A 17,440-nucleotide genomic window follows, 5' to 3' on the forward strand; every position below is an offset into this window, starting at 1 on the left:
TGATAACAATCAATGACATTCATGATCTCGTTTACTTTACCGACTGAGCTAGCACAATTAGGAACGTATGAAATAAAGGGAAGATTAGTGCTTTGAAGTCAACGGAAAGACACCAATCCGCATTAAAAGAAAGTTAAAAAAAAAAGATTACTACTTCGACATCAGATTTCAAAATTTAAATTCAAGGCGAGGAGAGATATATCTTTCACTCTGTTTTGCCCAACGAGGCATTACATTTAAAGGCATACCCAAACCTACAACATTCTGGAATTACAATAATAAAAGATCAAAATGAATGTAGTGAAGATGGACAACCCCATTAAGTGAACAAGCAACATCATGTTCTTTCTTTTGTCCTCAGAGTGCATCTCGAGCAGCAATTCGACAAGTAATGGCATCTGCAAGTGATGATATCCCTAGTTCCAGACCAGATATCTTATAGTGCTGAAAAAAGATAATAGATCCAAGTATATTAGTAGATAAAAGTAACAGCAGAGAGGAAACACTTGTGATGTCTATGTTTTTCTTTTTTCTTATAAACTTACAGATCTGACACCTACTAGCTTCCCGTCTTCAACTTATAGACGTAATCATCACATTTTTCTTCCGATAAAAAACCACATGAAATATGACACTTAAAGAAAAACAGACAGTCTTAAGTATGTTATTTTGAATTTAACAGACTTTCGATATAGAGGGATGAAATTAAATACCTTTTGAATCTGGGCAACGTTCGCTGCTGCTGCCAATTCTTCCAAGTCGACCTCTTTCCCATCTATAAGCTTCTCTACAGCTTTCATCTATTAACAGTACCAACTTCATATGAGTGGTATAGACGAAGGGAAGAGAAATACAATAACAATTTTGATAGAAGACTATGGTCGCTCACCTCTTCAAGAGAAGCACCAAAACGAGCAGCAAGAACATAAGTTGAGCTATCCGAGATGCCACATCTTTTCAAAGATTCCGAGATCTATAAGAAAAGTAGGAGCCCAGAGTCGAGGATTATAGCAAATCAAAAGAAGATCAAGAAATAAACACAAGTTTCTGTAAATCAGAGGAATTAATTTACATGTTTAGATCCTGAGTAGTTATAAACAAGCTCGGAGTGGAGAGTTCTTGTTGTCAACGAATCCCGTGATTTGGATAGAAGAGTTTTATGTGCAGCTGCTAAGAGTGGAAAAACATCTGGTATCTGTTTGATCGAAGAAATGTCACTATCTTGATCAAGAGAAATGAAATAAAATTTGAACAAAGAATAATGATCGGAGACTAATTTGAAAAGCAAAACTCAAAAATCTTACAAGTGTTGCATTCAGAAACGCTACTTCGGGTTCTAGAGTACCAGTCTGCATGAGATTAAGAAGTTCCCTGCCGCAAAAATGAAAGATTATTAGCCACTAAAGTACCCTTTTCTTCAAAACATATATGTATAGTTGTGGTTTACTTGAAAGTCGAAACATACTAACATAAAGTAACTTACTTCCAGGTTTTACGATTTCTTTACTTTAAAGTGATCATAAATCTTATCCAAAAATGCAAGATTGAGGAGATTTACACGAGTTTTGCACAAAGAAAATATGAAGATTAAGCTGCAAGATTAAATAGGAGACTAATTTCACACATAACTATTGCTAAGATTAACCATGAAAATGTATGATATGCGAAATTCAGTTAGTGAAGGATATTGACCTCAATTTCATGCAACAATTAGAGCATTTTCAAGCTTTCTCTTTTCCTAATTCTCCCAATATATTTTTTTCTTTCTGTCGAGGATTAGGCAAATGATTACCCAAATGAACTCTATAACCAGTATAAACCACTCAAAGCTAAGGAAACCCCATATTTGAGAAGATATCTTCAATTTCATTATCATCCCCAAATACGTTCAAAAACCAATTCATTTCAATCTAATAACAAAATATGCATTTTACATCAATCTTCACAGTATTTTTGTTTCCATGGATTCAAATAAGAAGCAGTAGAATTTAATGAACTGTCTCTAACAATAAAGCATGAGAGAGAGAGTACTTGGAATTGGTGACCCCTTTGAAGAGAGAAAGAGAGAGAGTGCTTCCGTCTACTTCGAATACCTTCATCCCTGATACTCGTCACTTGAAATTTATCTGTTAGTATAGAGAAGGAGATTTTTGCTCAAAGAAACAGACAGAAGAAAGTCTATGAAAAGCAATATTAGGGTTTCTCCCGCCCTTTTGAGAGGACAATGAGTATTAGCTAGGTCCGGTTTGACCCGTGATCCCGTGCGTAATTAGTCAAAAACCCACAAAATCGGCCCTATTGGTTGAATTTGACTGAACTATAGGTCAGAACGCCTTTTAGTTTTTTAGATCTGAAATCTGAATTAGGACTTAGGAGCTCACCGGAGACACAGAGAGAGATAGAGTTCTCACCGGAGACTGAGAGGGAGATTACGCCGGAGAGTCTGATAGGGACTGAGGCAGAGAGAGTCAGTGAGAGATGGAGGAAGAGAGATTCAGAAGTTCAGGGTTTTGCTTTTCACTTCACTAGAGAAAGAAAAGTATAGGCTTTTGTGAAATTAGATTTGTATGTGTAAAATATTGAATAGGGTTATAAATGTAAAAGTGTTAGTCAGACACTCAGACCTAATAAATTACTCAGCTTTAGAAGATAAGCATGTAACTTTCAAAATAATTCAGTATTCAAGTTATTCAATTCAGTCAATTTAGATTCAGCTAATTCAGATTACACTTAAAAAAAAAACACAACCTAATTGACTTATACTCGATTTGTCTGAATTTTGACCTGTTTTAATTGGAGGTCAAAAAATGGTCCTCTCAAATTATTCATGACAAATATAAACTACCTCTACACTCGAACTTACTTTACATCTAACTAACTCAAATGAACATAGAACCAGTCCGAGTCATTAACTTATACACATAGAATCGGTCCGAGTCATTAACTTATACAAGTTAAAGCGGCAAATAAAAACACTGAAATCAACCCAATTAGCTACTTGCAACAAAAAAAAACGAAGTTAGCTGAATTGTAAGACATAAAAACCCAAGTTAGCTGAAATGTAAGACACTGCTTAATATATACAGAAGGTTAAGTATTGCACTTAAAACATAAAATCAAAAGTAAGTACTTCCCTCATACAAGGAATTTCTATTTTACCCAAAAAATTCATACAAATTTGATATTGTCTATGGTGGGTAATACATATACGTTACAAACACAAATTCACTACTTCCAACACACAAAATTTCGATCAAGCAAAAGCTTTCACAAAAAGATAAAAAAGACATAAATGGGATTTCACTTATTAATATACATGGAGGGATTACATACACAGACTGGCAGATCCGCTTCAGCATCTTGATTTTCTTATCGAATCATATGGCTGCAGAAACACAAGAAACGTCGATGACAACAACAAGCACAAACTCAAGCTGAAGGAAGTCTTACTCTGACTTTGGGGTCGGTGGTTTCTTTTTCGTCAAAAGCATTAAGAGTTGTGGGAAGAATTTCTTCTTTTTCTTCTTCCTCACGCTCGCCATTTCCGGGGAAGACTCAGACTCCGTGTTACTTAATGGCGGTGTATGTGATTTTGTGTTTGGAAGAGTAGCATCTGCTTCTTTATTTTTCAATTCAAAGCTAACCCGAGGAATTCTAGGTGGGTTTATCATTCCTTGAGCAGCAGAATCGTTAGCCTTCCTTCTCTGCTCATTTTCGGCCCTCCATTTCCTTAACTCTTGTTCGATACCAAGCTTTCCTTCTTTAGCTTTCTCAGCTTTCTCTAGAGCAGTTTTTAATGCTTCTTTTCTTTCACTCATTTCTTTAACGACTTCTTCTAGTTTTTGCAAGCTTTTGGTTTCTGATTCTTTTGCCATTACAATTTGTGAAAAGGCTTCTTCCACTTTCAGGTTGGCTCGTTGTTCAGCCTCATGTGCCCGTTTGCTAAGTTCGTAATATTCTTCTATTGAAAGAGTAATACCTCCTGGTTCATTATCGGATCCGGTTTTTGTAGGTGATTCACTCTCGTGTAAAGCATTGATTGCTTCCATTGCTAACTTCTCTGATGCCTTTGCTGCTTCGATCTCCTTTTGAGCTGCAAGTAATCTGCTTTTTACTGTACTTGCTCCAGCCTTGGCCATTTCTGCGTCTTCTTTTACTTTTCTTAGCTCATCTTGGGCCAAGGTAGCCATTGATTTGGCTTGATCAGCTTCTTGAGCTGCTTGTTGTAGTAGCTTCGGCAACTCAGTCATCTTTTCTCGGGCTTCCTTTTCCTTCACCTGGATTAATGCTACTTCTGTTCTTGTCCTGTTTAGTTCGGCTTCAAGAGATGCAACTGCTATGGATGCCATTCCTTCTCTCTGTCTCGTGGTTGATATTGCTGATTTTTCTTTCTCGAGTTCTGATTTAAGTGATAAAGCTGCAACTTTCAAACAATCTACTTCGGCGGTTGCCTTTTCTATATGAAGTTTTACTTCTTCAAGTTCCTTTTTGGCATGTGAAGCTGTTTCTTGTAAATGTGTATGGGACTCTTTTTTCGATTGATCTTCTTTTTCCTCCAAATTTGCTTCTTTTTCACCACTTTCTTGGTTCAATTTGGCTTCCATGTAAGCTGCTAATTCAGATTTTAGATTTACTAACAAGGCTGATGCAGTTTCTAGCTTCGACTTGAGATCCTTTGCCGACAAGACTTGCTGATTTAGCTTTTCTAGCTCTCCTTGTTTTTCCTTTACTTCTTTCTCCCACCTGAGAGAATCTTGCTCTCTAGCCATAGCTGCTCCAATTCTCTGGTCCTCTGCTTCAAGATGAGCAGCATGAGCAGATTCCAACGATTCTTTCGTTGTGATTAGTTGTAGTGTGAGTTCTTCCACTGTCTTCTCAACTTCCTTCGATGCAGAAGCAGCTTCCTCAGATCTCTTCACGGCAATTTCTCTCTCTGAAAGTAAGGAAGCATATTCAGCCTGGAGTTTTTCCGACTCCTCTTTCACAGATTTCAATTCCCTAACCGCAGAAGCATGCCTTGCTTTGGCAACTTCAAGCTGTGCTTTCACCGCAACACTAGCTTCATTAGCAACTCCTTGCTCCATCTCTTCCACTCTCAGCTTCACAAGTTCACAATCCTGTTTTGCTTGGTCCTCTTCAATCTGAGCTCTTTCAAGGTTCAACTTTAGTTCTTCGATTAGCCTTTTTGTGTTGTCAAGCTCTATTAGTATTGCTGTTTTTGCTTCTTCAGCTGCCTCTGACTGTTTTTTGTATTCCGGAATTTCTTCTTTTGCCTTCTCAAGTTCATGTTCAAGAACTTTTCGCCGCTGTTCACATCCATCAATGTATAGTACTTTAGATCATCGTGCCACAGATGGATGAGATAAAGTTGATAATTGACATTCCCAGATAATAATACAAGTCTAATAAGAAGGGTATACAAACATGGTGTTTTTTTTCATTTTAGACCTGAAATATGACTCGATATCTGAATCGACTTTAATCAGAATTTAGACTAGTCAGACTCAGGCGGGGCGTATTCAGACAATCAAAATAAACAAAAATAGTAGTGAATTAAACGAGAGTAAAACCATAATAACAATGGGGAGAGTATTTTTAAGCACCTACCTCCAAACTCTGGACTTTATGAGCTCTCCAATCTACAATTCCTCCAAACATGTTAACAGCTTCTTTGACAGATTCAAATGGAGCTGCAGTATCAATCAGAGCCCTGTTTAAGTAAATATTCTTTTCATCTTTACCATGATCAGCGGAATCTGGTGTACTTGGTATACCAGCAACATCCTTTTGGAGTTTTTTAAGCTCATTAGATTGTATAGTATTTTTGGGTTCAGCTTCAGACATTCTTACTTCAGTTAGTGCAGTAGAAGGCATTGTATGGTTTACCGGAACATCGGAAGTGTTATTACTACTAACAGAGACACCATCCAGTTCTTGAGTAGAATCATGGAACTGTTCTTCTGATATTCCACGTGTATCATAAGTTGGCATAACATGGGCTCCGGAGGAACTATCTACAATTTCCCCATCTCTGTTCTCTGATTTATTAGCATTCTGTTCATCAGATGCTCCTAATGAATCAGAAGCTGGAATATCTTTGACATCAGAGGAACCAACTTCAGTTTGCTCGATCATGGCGACTGGTTTCTCTGCATTCTCTTTTGTGAGATGTTCATTCTGGTCTGTAATTGAACCGTTAGATACCGATGTAACAGATCCTTCCATTTCTTTGAACTGATGGTCACGCACTAAATTTTCATCCACAGTTAAAGAGTTAATAGTTTCTAAATCCGAAAGCCATTTAGGATAAGATAATGATGCAGGTGGAGAGGATTCAGGAAGGAAATTTCTTGTTACACTCCTTAGTTCCTCCAATCCACCTCAAGTACAAATAGAGGTGGATAAGTCCCAAATAGGTATCTAATACAAAATCATAAAAATTGCAGCCGAGTTAGTACAGTGCACGTAATAAATCCTGCAAAGCTTCATTTTCATGAAAAAACAACAAATTGACTTAAAACAGAGACCCAATTAGGGAGCCAAATCACCACACCTATTTCAGCACTCGCCAAAAATCAGAGAAATAATCACCGTTCCTAAGTGGCAAACTATGTGAAATCGACAATAAAGTAGTGCAAGTACATAAGTGAAAGACAAAGCAACTAAATGGGGAAACTAATGCCTAAATATTGAGAATTTATGTTAAGTGCTAAAAACTATGGAGCTACCAGTCCTGAGTCCGAATCCATTCTTGTGTATACAGAACTAAACTCAAATGTGTCTGTGTTGTGTTTTCGTCCATATATATTTCGTAAACCTCCATTTGCAATTTCACTTCTACTGCCGCGAGTTTCTTTTTTTCTTACCATAAGAAACCACAAGTTCCCATTACTAAAGGTCTGCCGAAGAATCTCTTTCTACGAAGATAAAGTCATAAAACACAGACTTTAGAAACGAGAGCCTCTTATTCCAATAGAAACTAGGGCATTTTCAAGTTTTTCTTTTCTCCTTCTATTCAATCGGTACAACATAACTTAGCTAGGGAAATTCCAACCTCGGTTTTGCTGAAACCATTCCCAATTCGACCATTAAGAACCTCATCAATTTGATAATCAATTAAATTTTAATACTAGCATGATGATATAGTCCATAGATTATGAATATTTGGCATAAACTGATCAAAACCTAAATAGGTAACTTTTGAAAGATATGTATGTTTAATCTGGTGAAGAATAATCTGATTATTCAAGAATCATTCCTCCAGACCTAACATGTCAATTATACAGATTATGAGCTAAAAAAAAAGCGTAATCCAATTAAATGTAAATTAACTACTCCATGAACAATAGATTAGAGAGAGAGAGAGAACTTACAGGGATAGAGAAGATTAATGAGTTGACGAAGGTCGTAAGATTCAGCTGGAATTCAAGAAGATTATTAAGATTATTAATAAATGAAAAGGACACTAAAAAATAGGAAGAAATATAGATCGGAAATTAAGGGAATTTCACCTCCTTCTTGATCATAACAAAAAAACAGATCGAATCTGTACGAATTTCCGTCTCTCTCTCTCTTGTTTCTAGTTTCTCTCTCTAGAGTAGGAAGATATGATGATGGATATTGTGCCAACGAAGAGGACCTACTTTTTTTTAACAAAAATGATGATTGAAATTAATTAAATAAATTATCTACGTGGGTGTTGTAATTTTATCGGAGGCGGCCTACTTTGCTGCACTAGCCCAACATCCAATTTTTTTCCCTTTTAATTTGGAAATAGACAGCAAGAAAAGAACACCGCCCGGCACAGTGACAAAGATAGAACAAAAGTCAAACTTCTATTCAAATTGACTGATCTTCTCCTCGTTAGTACTAAATTACCCTCTTGTTATTTAGGGTCCGTTTGATACATGTGAGACTATTTGGATGGCAAAACAATCTTTTTCTTGTGAGAAAGAATTTCTTTTTCTTATTTTTACTGTTTGTTTTCTGTGGGAAAATTTAGGAGAAGATTCGGACAACAACTTTGGGCGTCTATAGAGCATTTCAAAAACTCAATCTTCGTTCAAATTCCTTTAATTGTAGTCTTCTTCTTTCTCTCTTTAAATGTACTCGTCTTCTTATCGTGTTCATACAATATAACTTATCTGGCATAACGGAAAACTAAAGATTTTAGAATTTCGTCTAAATAGAACCGAAACTAAGAAGATTAAACCAAAATACTAATTTTTATTGATAAACTGAATGAATCAAACAACCACTAGGTCCTCTTTATATAACCTTATGATTTCCTAAACCTAATAAAATTCAAATAACAACTTCTGAGAAAATAAAACACTAGCATCTCAAGAAAAAAAGTAACTACCTAAACTAAAAACACTAACTAATTCTGACACACGTAGCTTCGGTTATGCTCGTTTTAGTATGTCACCTACTCACCTTTATATTTTTGTCGCATTGATTTCTTCCATGTATTTTTCGGTCAATTCCTCTACATCATTATCTATTGGTCGATTTCCACTGGAGAATTTTAACCTAGCTGGTGTACAAATACTTATGCTCAGATCTGGTGAAATCAACCTAATTGATCTTCAAGTACTTATGCTCATAATCTTCCTATCTGGTGAAATTAATGATGTTTTTCCACCGAATGAAATTCGAGATTTGATTCAATTTGATATGGTGAGATTTGAAATTTCAAGTTCTTTCACTTCTACATAATAATCTCTTTGGTTCGACTTAATCTTCTCTATTTTTGTAATATTTCGATTAATTTGTCGTCTCTAAGGATCATTCGATTAGGGTTTAATAAGCTCATTGACCTTGTTTCACCTTCAAAACCCACGATGTTAACAATTGAGTTTCGAAGAATTGAAAGTTGTTAACAATTTACGGATTCAGATTGGTAACGAATGTATTCACGTAAAAAGCTTTTGATCTTTCCATAAACTTGTTTCTGGTTCTTTACTGATTCAGATTGCTAATCTAATAAGTTTGGAAGAATTGAAAGTTGCTTATAACTCACTTACTGGTAATATACCTGAATTTTTTTTAAGAATTGTACTTCAAAATGTTCTTGATCTTGAAAGAAATCAGTTCTCTAGTGGGATTCTTCATAGAAAGAGAGGGAGCGAGACAAAGGGCAATCCGAGAAGAGAGACCTATAGAGGGAAAGAGTTATGCGGGATGTGAGGAGAGAGGGCGTATTTTTTTAATATAGAGTGAGGAAACAGTTCTCCAAACCTTTTATGTGGACAAATCAAGTAGGTCTTTTTTTTCCAACCTTTCTTTACTGCGGAAGATCGATTTTACCACTCTTTTGGTTCAACCAAACCGTCAAAATACAATTTTTCTATGAAATCAATTTTCTCAGTTTATTTTCTTATGTAACAAACCGACCCTTACCTGCGTTAGATAGTAGGTGTACAATATGTTATTGGATCGTCACACTTGTTGGGTTTTGGTATGGGTGTCTTTGTGGGATGGATTTCTAATGGAAATTGTAATAACTATTTAAACTTAGAAACGTCGTTTGCCCTCAAATTTGGTGTTGTCACTGGTCGAAAATTGATGTTGCCAACTTCCATTAGTTGGATTATGTGGAGAGAAAAATTCTCTGACCAGTAAGAGTCAGCCACATCAACATTCACTGTGTGGTCAAACAAAAAATTCAAGATGAATAACATTTCTCATCTAAACTTTAGACATTGATTTTGGGCATACACTTTCGGTTGTTATAAGTGAGTTTGTTTCGTTAATTACTGATACAAGCTATGTGATAATATTAATAAAAACAAATTCAATCAATTAGTCAAATTAACCTTTTCCTTAATGAAAGATGACAAGCCTTCTATTATTTCATATGTGTAATAACCGTATTATAAGTTGTTTGATAACACTACAAATGCAATTCCAATTTTTTCGACTCTATCTCCTTTAATACAGTTTCGACATTCATCTTGACCATACACCACAATAAATGGTCGTTTGAAGATAAATATATATTTGTTAAGATTTGAATCAATAATTTCTTATAATTGATTGTTTTAATCGACAAATAAGTAGTTCTATATAGACCACAAACCTCCGCGTCAAGGAGTCATTACTATCTCTAATAGATATAATATGATACAATCACTAAAACGTTGTAAAGACTTGGTTGCCCAAGTGATTTAAAATGTTGACATAAACTCCAAAAGTTCCTGAAAGTTCAGGATTGCTCAAGTGATTTAGTTAGACTTTAAAAGTTTTTAAATTTGACAATTATCGTGTTTATCACATCTTTGATACATCAACGCTATTGTAATAACTATCGTACTAGTCAATTTCCACCAAAAGGCTGACCTTTTAGGAGAGAAACCCAAATCAACTATTGAAGTTTACTCACAATTTGGGACACAAAGCTAGAGGATGTTGATGAATCAATTTAGACTGTTTGATTTAGATTTTCCTCCCAAATTTGTCTCCACCACAGGATTCTTGATCAATTGCCAGGATTATGTTGACTTGTTAGGTCAAAAGTCAAGCGTAGAATAACAAACCAACTACCGGGGGTGAGAAATCCAGCTTCGAGCTTCCTCTCTGAGAAAAGCCCTAGGAAAATTATTCTGCTAATCAGTAGCTGTCCTGTTATTTGCAAGCCAAGGAAATTAATCAACAATGGCGATCGAAAATCTAGATTCTCCATTATCTTCTTCCCCAAATCCCTCTAATTTCAAGTAATTTCTCTCCCTATTTCACTATCAAATCTTCAATTTCCTCTCTTTCTGTATCATTCAGTTTACATTTTTTCTCTTTTTCAGTCAACCTCGCCATTTCTACTTAGCCGTCGACAGAACCCAATTCAAAATGGTCTCTTTCTCTCTCTAAAAGTATATAAATTTAATGTTTCTTTTGTAAGTAGAAACGAAGTTGGGGATTTTGCAGGAGACGTTGGTGGATCTATTGGGAGTAGCAGGGAGACGTTCGTCTTTACCAATAGTGCTTTGTTGCAGCAGCCGTGATGAACTCGACGCCGTTTGTTCAGCTGTATCAAATCTTCCTTACATTTCCTTGTCATCTCTGGTAATTTTTCTTTCTCAATTTCCTTCTATTTTGAATTTAATTCATCAAACTTTGCTTCTAATACCTAAATTTACAATTTTTTCAATGTGGGTATCTCTGATTCTGGTTATTGATTTGAAAATTTCATTACCCATAGATCTATAATCATAAATTCGTTTAGTGTGGTGATTAGCATGATGAATTTCTGGTTAATTTGCTGACTATAGATTCATAGTAATTAGTTCTTGTAAAATTTTCTCTTTCAGATAGAATTTGTTTTGTTGGTAATCCCTAAACGGAATGCATATTTTTCATAATGCAGTATAGTGATCTTGCTGAAACCGAGCGTACATTGATACTAGAGAAGTTCCGCCAAGCAACTCTAGAGTGGAACCGGGAAGTAACTTTTCATCCAGGAGATGATACTGAAGCGGGAAGCCAAGAGCTAAAATCGTCAATGATAGTTGTAACTGATGCTTGCTTGCCTCTTCTTGCTTTAGGAGAGTCGCCTATTTCAGCGCGACTTTTGATCAATTATGAGTTACCTGCAAAGAAGGTAGAGTTCTATGAAAGTAGAGTACTCTCGCATTCCTATATGTTTTTATCAATTGCGTTCTCGCAAGATTCAAGATTACAGAAGTACCATCTATATATTGACCGAATATTTCTGTGACGAGAATAGTTTGATTGCTTTGCCTGAACTTCAAACTAGTTCATATATGATGAAGCAGCATATGCACTGTTAATGTTCTTGAATGTAGTGTAAAAGATAAGTTCTTAAGTTCGTAGACTCATATTAGGTTTCATTGTTCTGATTTAATAAACAACGTTCTATTCGACCCAAGTTATGACCGACCCAAGTTATGGCCGACCCAAGTTATGGCCGACCCAGGTCTGATGTTGCTCGCAATTTAGTACTTGGTTCTTGCACCTTTCTTTCCACATCTTGAGGGAATGCTAACTAGGCACGAGAGTCCATGGAGTAGGCTTCGGGCTGGCATGCATTGTGATCAGGTGTAATGATTGGAAATTAAGTAGCTATTAAAGCTGCTGAAATTTATCATAGTGAGATGTTAAGTTCAAATGTATAAAACTGCTGAAATTTCAGTTACGTTTTTGCGAAAAGAATGAAATTTCCATAACACTGGGTGGTCTCATGCAGGAAACATACTTGAGGCGCATGTCCACTTCCTTGACATCAGGTTTTCTCCACCCATGTAATTACTTAAAAATTTGATTGGGTGAAATTTCTACATGGGTTCTGACAAGTTTGCACAGATGGGATCGTGATCAACATGGTTGTTGGAGGTGAAGTGGTAACTTTGAAAAATCTCGAGGAAAGCAGTGGCCTTGTTATTGCGGAGATGCCCATACACGTAAGTTTGTTATCGTTTTCTTTTCTGCTAAAACACGCTTATGGTGTCCGATGAACTTAACATCTCACTATGATAAATGCAGATTTCTGAGATTTTATAAAGATTGTCTTGCCATACTGAGGAATGTCAATCGTAGTGGTTCGTTAAGTGGCAGCAGTGGTAAGCGGACCTTAAACCACTTCTCTCAACTTTGCAGTATAATTATTCTGCGTTCTACCTGTTTAGAAGCAGGCTCTTTGAGTTTAGTTCGGCTTTGCTGGAAATGAACTTAGAGTAGTTGATTATAGCCTTCGTAGAGTTTAGCCATGTTAGTGACAAAATTTCAACTATAAATACACGTACATATATGATCATAAATATCGAAAAGAGTTCTATCCTTGTTGAAATATCATCATGCCTTTAGAATCTGATCCTTGTTATTCTATTCTTATCTTGTTTAGTGTATTTTATGAATTGAACGGTTACAATTAGGATTCTTAGTTATTACTGTCAAACATCAATCAATTGCCAAAATATAATAATCGATAACTAGAAGGGAATTAAGAAATAAGTTTGAGGTGATCCAAGTTTTGTTGAACCTCCAACCTTCTGCTTGGGAAGCACACGTTCGATCTTCTGGGCTGCAGGCCCGACAGAGTTCACATATTTGCCTAAGTAGATGTTATGAAATATGAGTAATAACATTGTAAAAAGAATTTAGAAGGTCATTTACAAGAGGAAGGTAATGTCGGGAATGCTTAATGTGAACCCAAAATCATAAAACTAAGTTAGGTAGCTAATCCTAATTAACACAATTATCTAACAAGAAAAACCTTCGTCTTCCTTAATAGGCAACTGGATTTAAGGCTCACAACGTCTACGTAAGCAACGTTTAGAAAAACCTTGGTGTATAATAGTCACATTGTGAATATAATCTATAATTTGGAAGGACGGGGATTCGGGGAGAGGGTTTTCAAACCCTAAACTTTCTACAAAGGAGATGCCGAAATACAATGAGTTTTACCAAGTGGCTTTGACCAACTCAACCAACAATTTGTTTCCACTTACTTCATTACTTGATGTCACTCAGTAAGTCAGCATTACATAAACCGCGTTATAAAAGAAGAAATGAAAAATTAAAACAAGAAAACAGAGGAAGTATGGTGGAACTTGTTTTGTGAGTCATATAATCAATTTAAGAGATTCTATTCCTCATCTCTTAAGCTTCAAGCCATATCCATCACTCCTTCTCCTTCCTTTCTTCATTACCTTTTGTTGTTAAAAGCTACTTTCTTCTCATCAATTAGAATCCTTTTGTTCCTTATTATTGTATGCACTTAACTATACAAGTGGTAAACGAATGACTATAAATCAAGCAACCCTAAAAGGCATTCCTTTTTTACCTTTCAATCTCATCCTCTTCTCAACAAAAAACAAAAAAGAATGAAAGAATCTCTTTCTTCTATCTTACCCACACTTTCTTGACCATGAAAGGAATAAATAAAGAAGTGTGAAATCTATTCTACCCGACTAGTATAAATGTAGGATATCATCTCTATGTCGATCTATATACGAATTCTTTTTCCCTTGATTATAGTTATTTTGTTAAGAAAGAATGTCGAAAATTAGCATTTTGAATTTTCAGTACAATCTCTCGAGGAAACTCCCTTCGAAACCGACTAGATGGGGATCGAAAAACAGGCTAAGATCGAATGGTATTTCGCCTGTTTTTCTCCCAAATGTCGATGAAATGAGAAGGGTTTTTCAAAAGTTTGATGCTAACAAAGATGGGAAGATTTCACAAGAAGAGTATAAATCATTGTTGAGAGCTTTAGGAAAACAGAATGTTGAGTTAGAGGTAGCTAAAGCTTTTGAAGTTGCAGACACAGATGGAGATGGGTTCATTGATTTTCATGAATTCATGGATGTCCAGAAGAGAGGAGGTGGTATAAGGAGTAGGGAAATTCAGAGTGCATTCAGAGCTTTTGATTTGGATGGTAATGGGAGGATAAGTGCAGAAGAATTGTTTGAGGTTTTGAAGAGGTTAGGAGAAAGATCCAGTTTGGATGCTTGTAGGAGAATGGTTAAAGGAGTTGATGCTGATGGTGATGGATTGATTGATTTGGATGAGTTCACAAAGATGATGACCCACACTCTCAAACTTCTAATTTAGGGTTAACTAGTTGTTTCATGCATGTTTTAGGAATATATATATCATATGTGTGTTTGGGTCTAGATAGAGAGAGAGAGAGGGTTCAATGTGGGTCTTAGAAGTGAAGAGTGATTATACTACGTTTGAGATTGAACTTCAATCAATAATAACAACAAGAGATAAATAATAGCAACCACTTATACGGAAAAAAAAATAGTAGCTTTTGCTGTGTTTATTTTTTTTGTTAAAGTGCTCGGTGTTTCTTGAAATAATGTGTTCTATTCGTACCCGACTAACCAAGAAAATAAGTGCTTTGCAACAAAAGGAAACAAGAAAACAAGTCTTTTTGAACCATTTAAGTTACCACAATATAATTAATGAAAAAAAGGCTCTACCGCAATTAAGTCATAAATTCATTCGAAGTTTCAATTCTAGATACAGAAAGACAAACACACTGAAAAGCAAATTACACACAACACTGAAAATAAATAAAAAGTAATAGTAAAAACCATAACGAAAGCGAAACACACATAAAACCCTAATAAAGTCCCTCGTAAAAGAACTCTCTACAACTAGCTTAACCACCCCTCCGGCCGGCGACCTTCGTCGGAGAAGAAGGAGTGACTTGGAGAGAGAGAGGTGAGTTAGAGAGAGAGATGAGTTGGAGAGAGAGAAAGAGGTGAGTTGGAGAGAGAGAGATGATGTGGAGAGATATGTGTGGGGGAGTAGGAAGTGAGGTGAGTTAGAGAGAGAGATGAGTTGGAGAGAGAGAGAGGTGAGTTAGAGAGAGAGATGAGTTTGAGAGAGAGAGAGAGAGGTGAGTTGGAGAGAGAGGTGACGTGGAGAGAGATGAGTGGTGGAGAAGGAAGTGAGGTGGAATTTAGGTTTTGTTTTATTATTTTATTTTGAAAACACATTAATCAGAGGGGTAGTGATGACATTTGTCTGAAAATAGGGGGCCATATTTGAATTTACGAAAAAAAAGGGGGCCATAAAGGAAGCTGGTCACAAAGTAGGGGGCCATATAGGAATTAACTCTTTGATTTAAGGTGACAGAACTTTGTAAGAAACTACAATGACTTGATGTTGCATGCTGACATCGACATTAGCAGCTGCAGAAAGAAAAGGAATCGGATTCTCATGCGTAATGTGCCGAGATTTTGGTCCATCAACCACGATAATCGCATCTTTCAGCCCCTATTGTTATCATTTCTCCATCTAACATCCCATTTGCGTAATCTTTCTTAGTTGGTGTTCGTTTGTTATTCAAAAGATTAGAATCAGTACTTGTATTTTATTCGTGTGCAGTTTACGTGTAATTCAAGTTATGGGACGTATCCACTTCTCAAGTAAAACTAGTTTGTTAAAACACAAACTCTTCTCAAACAATCAACTTCACAACGGATTTTTAAAGATAAGTCCAATACGAATTAAAAAATGATATATTCACTTAAACATTTACGGAAAAATTAACGGTTACCCATCTATGCATACACGATTGCAAATATTACAGTAAACACATTTTGATTTAGTTTTTTCTGTACGTTAGCTGCCTCCCCTTAAGATCTTAAAATTATATTTTTCTTTTCTGTCGTGTGACGCTTAGTAAAAGAGTAGATGAGTTTTTTTTTTGATGAAAGGAGTAGATGAGTTGAAACTCAGATTCGATGTTTTTCTAAGGAAAGCCCGATACAATTGATATAACTTCAGCTAATGAAAACCCATAAAAAGCAAAATAAAGAGAGAATATAAAGAAGGTGGTAGACCAACGCGCCTAAAAAAGCATATTCTCCACTATACATGCATAAAACACCATTAACTAAGCCCTAACAGAGAAGTACTGATTCCCTTGTTGCCTTCTACCTCTTCTTCTTCTTCTTCTTCTTCTTCTTCATCTTTTGTTTTAGGGAAAGGGAGGAACCCATTTAGGGTTCATACCGAAGGGTTGAGATCATGGCGATAATGTGTTGTATACAAACATTGCCGAAAAGAGAGATGACAGTAGACGAATTCAAAGCATGGATACGAAGATTCGACTTAGATCATGACGGTAAAATCAGTAGAGATGAATTACAAGCAGCACTTAATAGTCTGCATGAATGGTTTTCATGGTGGAAAGCTAGAAAAGGAATGAAAGTAGCTGATACTAACAAAAATGGACGCATCGACAATAGTAAGAACAAAGAAGATGAGATGGATAATTTGGTTAAATATGCCCAACAACATTTGCACATGAAAATTTACGAAGATTATGATTGGTGATTATAATATTCAATCTTTTTCTCTTGTGTCTATACAAAAACAGATGTATAGATTTATGTTTTATGTTTATGTGAGTGTATCTAAGAAGTAAAGAGTCCACGAAAACTTGTATCTGTATTTTGTTATTGAATGGTTTGTCTTTAATATCAATGCTGGCTTGGTCGATTTAGTTGAAGAACCCTAATTCAATGAGTTTTAGGGTTAAGTCTCACGAGCCCGAGCTAGTATGATGTAAATAAATTCAATTCTATTGGTTGTGTAAGTTTATGTTTGTTTGATTTCATGATATATACACGGGGTTAAGTGTTAACTTCATGACTTTGAGATTATTGGTAAATAAAATTATGAATATAATAATTAATAAATGTACAATAAAGTTAGCTTATTCCATAATTATCTAAGTTTACCCAAAATAAGATAATAAATTTATTTAAGGAACCAGTTAGGATGACTCAAATTCAATGGACCATAACTAGTGAAGTTGGCCAACCTTCATAAAGCTTATTCTCAATAGATAAGAAGGAATAGTCAGACAAAATATGCGTGAGATTTTGTCCGTGAAATATGATATATATAGCATTATTAAATCCATTATTTGTTCTGATTAGTCTTAATTATATGGGGATTTGTG

General features: G+C 35.7%; 4 protein-coding genes across 6 annotated transcripts; 2 read left to right on the forward strand and 2 right to left on the reverse strand.

The window, feature by feature from the left end:
- Nucleotides 1-135: 135 nt before the first annotated feature.
- On the reverse strand, nt 136-2,525 carry LOC147545021 (EKC/KEOPS complex subunit tprkb-like protein). 2 transcript variants are annotated; one of them, XM_086633175.1, is made up of 7 exons: nt 2,412-2,525; nt 2,032-2,114; nt 1,305-1,371; nt 1,073-1,195; nt 890-973; nt 714-800; nt 136-444 (listed from the first exon to the last, which is right to left on the reverse strand). In XM_086633175.1, the coding sequence occupies exons 2-7, from the start codon at nt 2,097-2,099 to the stop codon at nt 358-360; spliced, it is 516 nt and encodes a 171-aa protein (XP_086489301.1). In that variant the 5' UTR covers nt 2,100-2,114; nt 2,412-2,525; the 3' UTR covers nt 136-357. The 2 variants fall into 2 exon arrangements, with proteins under 2 accessions (XP_086489301.1, XP_086489300.1); XM_086633174.1 differs by lacking the exon at nt 2,412-2,525 and having other exon boundaries at nt 2,032-2,248.
- A 525-nt stretch (nt 2,526-3,050) lies between these two features.
- Nucleotides 3,051-9,242, reverse strand: LOC147545022 (protein WEAK CHLOROPLAST MOVEMENT UNDER BLUE LIGHT 1-like). 2 transcript variants are annotated; one of them, XR_015223184.1, is made up of 5 exons: nt 7,512-9,242; nt 7,374-7,418; nt 5,608-6,420; nt 3,160-5,306; nt 3,051-3,102 (listed from the first exon to the last, which is right to left on the reverse strand). XR_015223184.1 is itself a non-coding variant. In XM_086633170.1 (4 exons), exons 3-4 carry the CDS (start codon nt 6,223-6,225, stop codon nt 3,447-3,449), a joined length of 2,478 nt encoding a protein of 825 aa, XP_086489296.1. In that variant the 5' UTR covers nt 6,226-6,420; nt 7,374-7,418; nt 7,512-9,242; the 3' UTR covers nt 3,051-3,446. The 2 variants fall into 2 exon arrangements, 1 of the variants encoding a protein (XP_086489296.1); XM_086633170.1 differs by having other exon boundaries at nt 3,051-5,306.
- Nucleotides 9,243-10,369: 1,127 nt separating this feature from the next.
- Nucleotides 10,370-12,823, forward strand: LOC147545023 (initiation factor 4A-like protein). The gene is made up of 7 exons (XM_086633177.1): nt 10,370-10,715; nt 10,800-10,848; nt 10,924-11,061; nt 11,363-11,596; nt 12,203-12,242; nt 12,319-12,416; nt 12,499-12,823. Exons 1-7 carry the CDS (start codon nt 10,657-10,659, stop codon nt 12,514-12,516), a joined length of 636 nt encoding a protein of 211 aa, XP_086489303.1. The 5' UTR covers nt 10,370-10,656; the 3' UTR covers nt 12,517-12,823.
- A 568-nt stretch (nt 12,824-13,391) lies between these two features.
- On the forward strand, nt 13,392-16,959 carry LOC147545024 (calmodulin-like protein 30). Its single transcript, XM_086633178.1, has 2 exons — nt 13,392-15,207; nt 15,564-16,959. The coding sequence occupies exon 1, from the start codon at nt 14,011-14,013 to the stop codon at nt 14,566-14,568; it is 558 nt and encodes a 185-aa protein (XP_086489304.1). The 5' UTR covers nt 13,392-14,010; the 3' UTR covers nt 14,569-15,207; nt 15,564-16,959.
- Nucleotides 16,960-17,440: the final 481 nt, after the last annotated feature.

Source organism: Eschscholzia californica, unplaced genomic scaffold, assembly GCF_041429995.1.
Source record: "Eschscholzia californica isolate CP2 unplaced genomic scaffold, dmEscCali1.0.p SCAF_4, whole genome shotgun sequence".
In the NCBI taxonomy this organism is placed as follows: domain Eukaryota; kingdom Viridiplantae; phylum Streptophyta; class Magnoliopsida; order Ranunculales; family Papaveraceae; genus Eschscholzia; species Eschscholzia californica.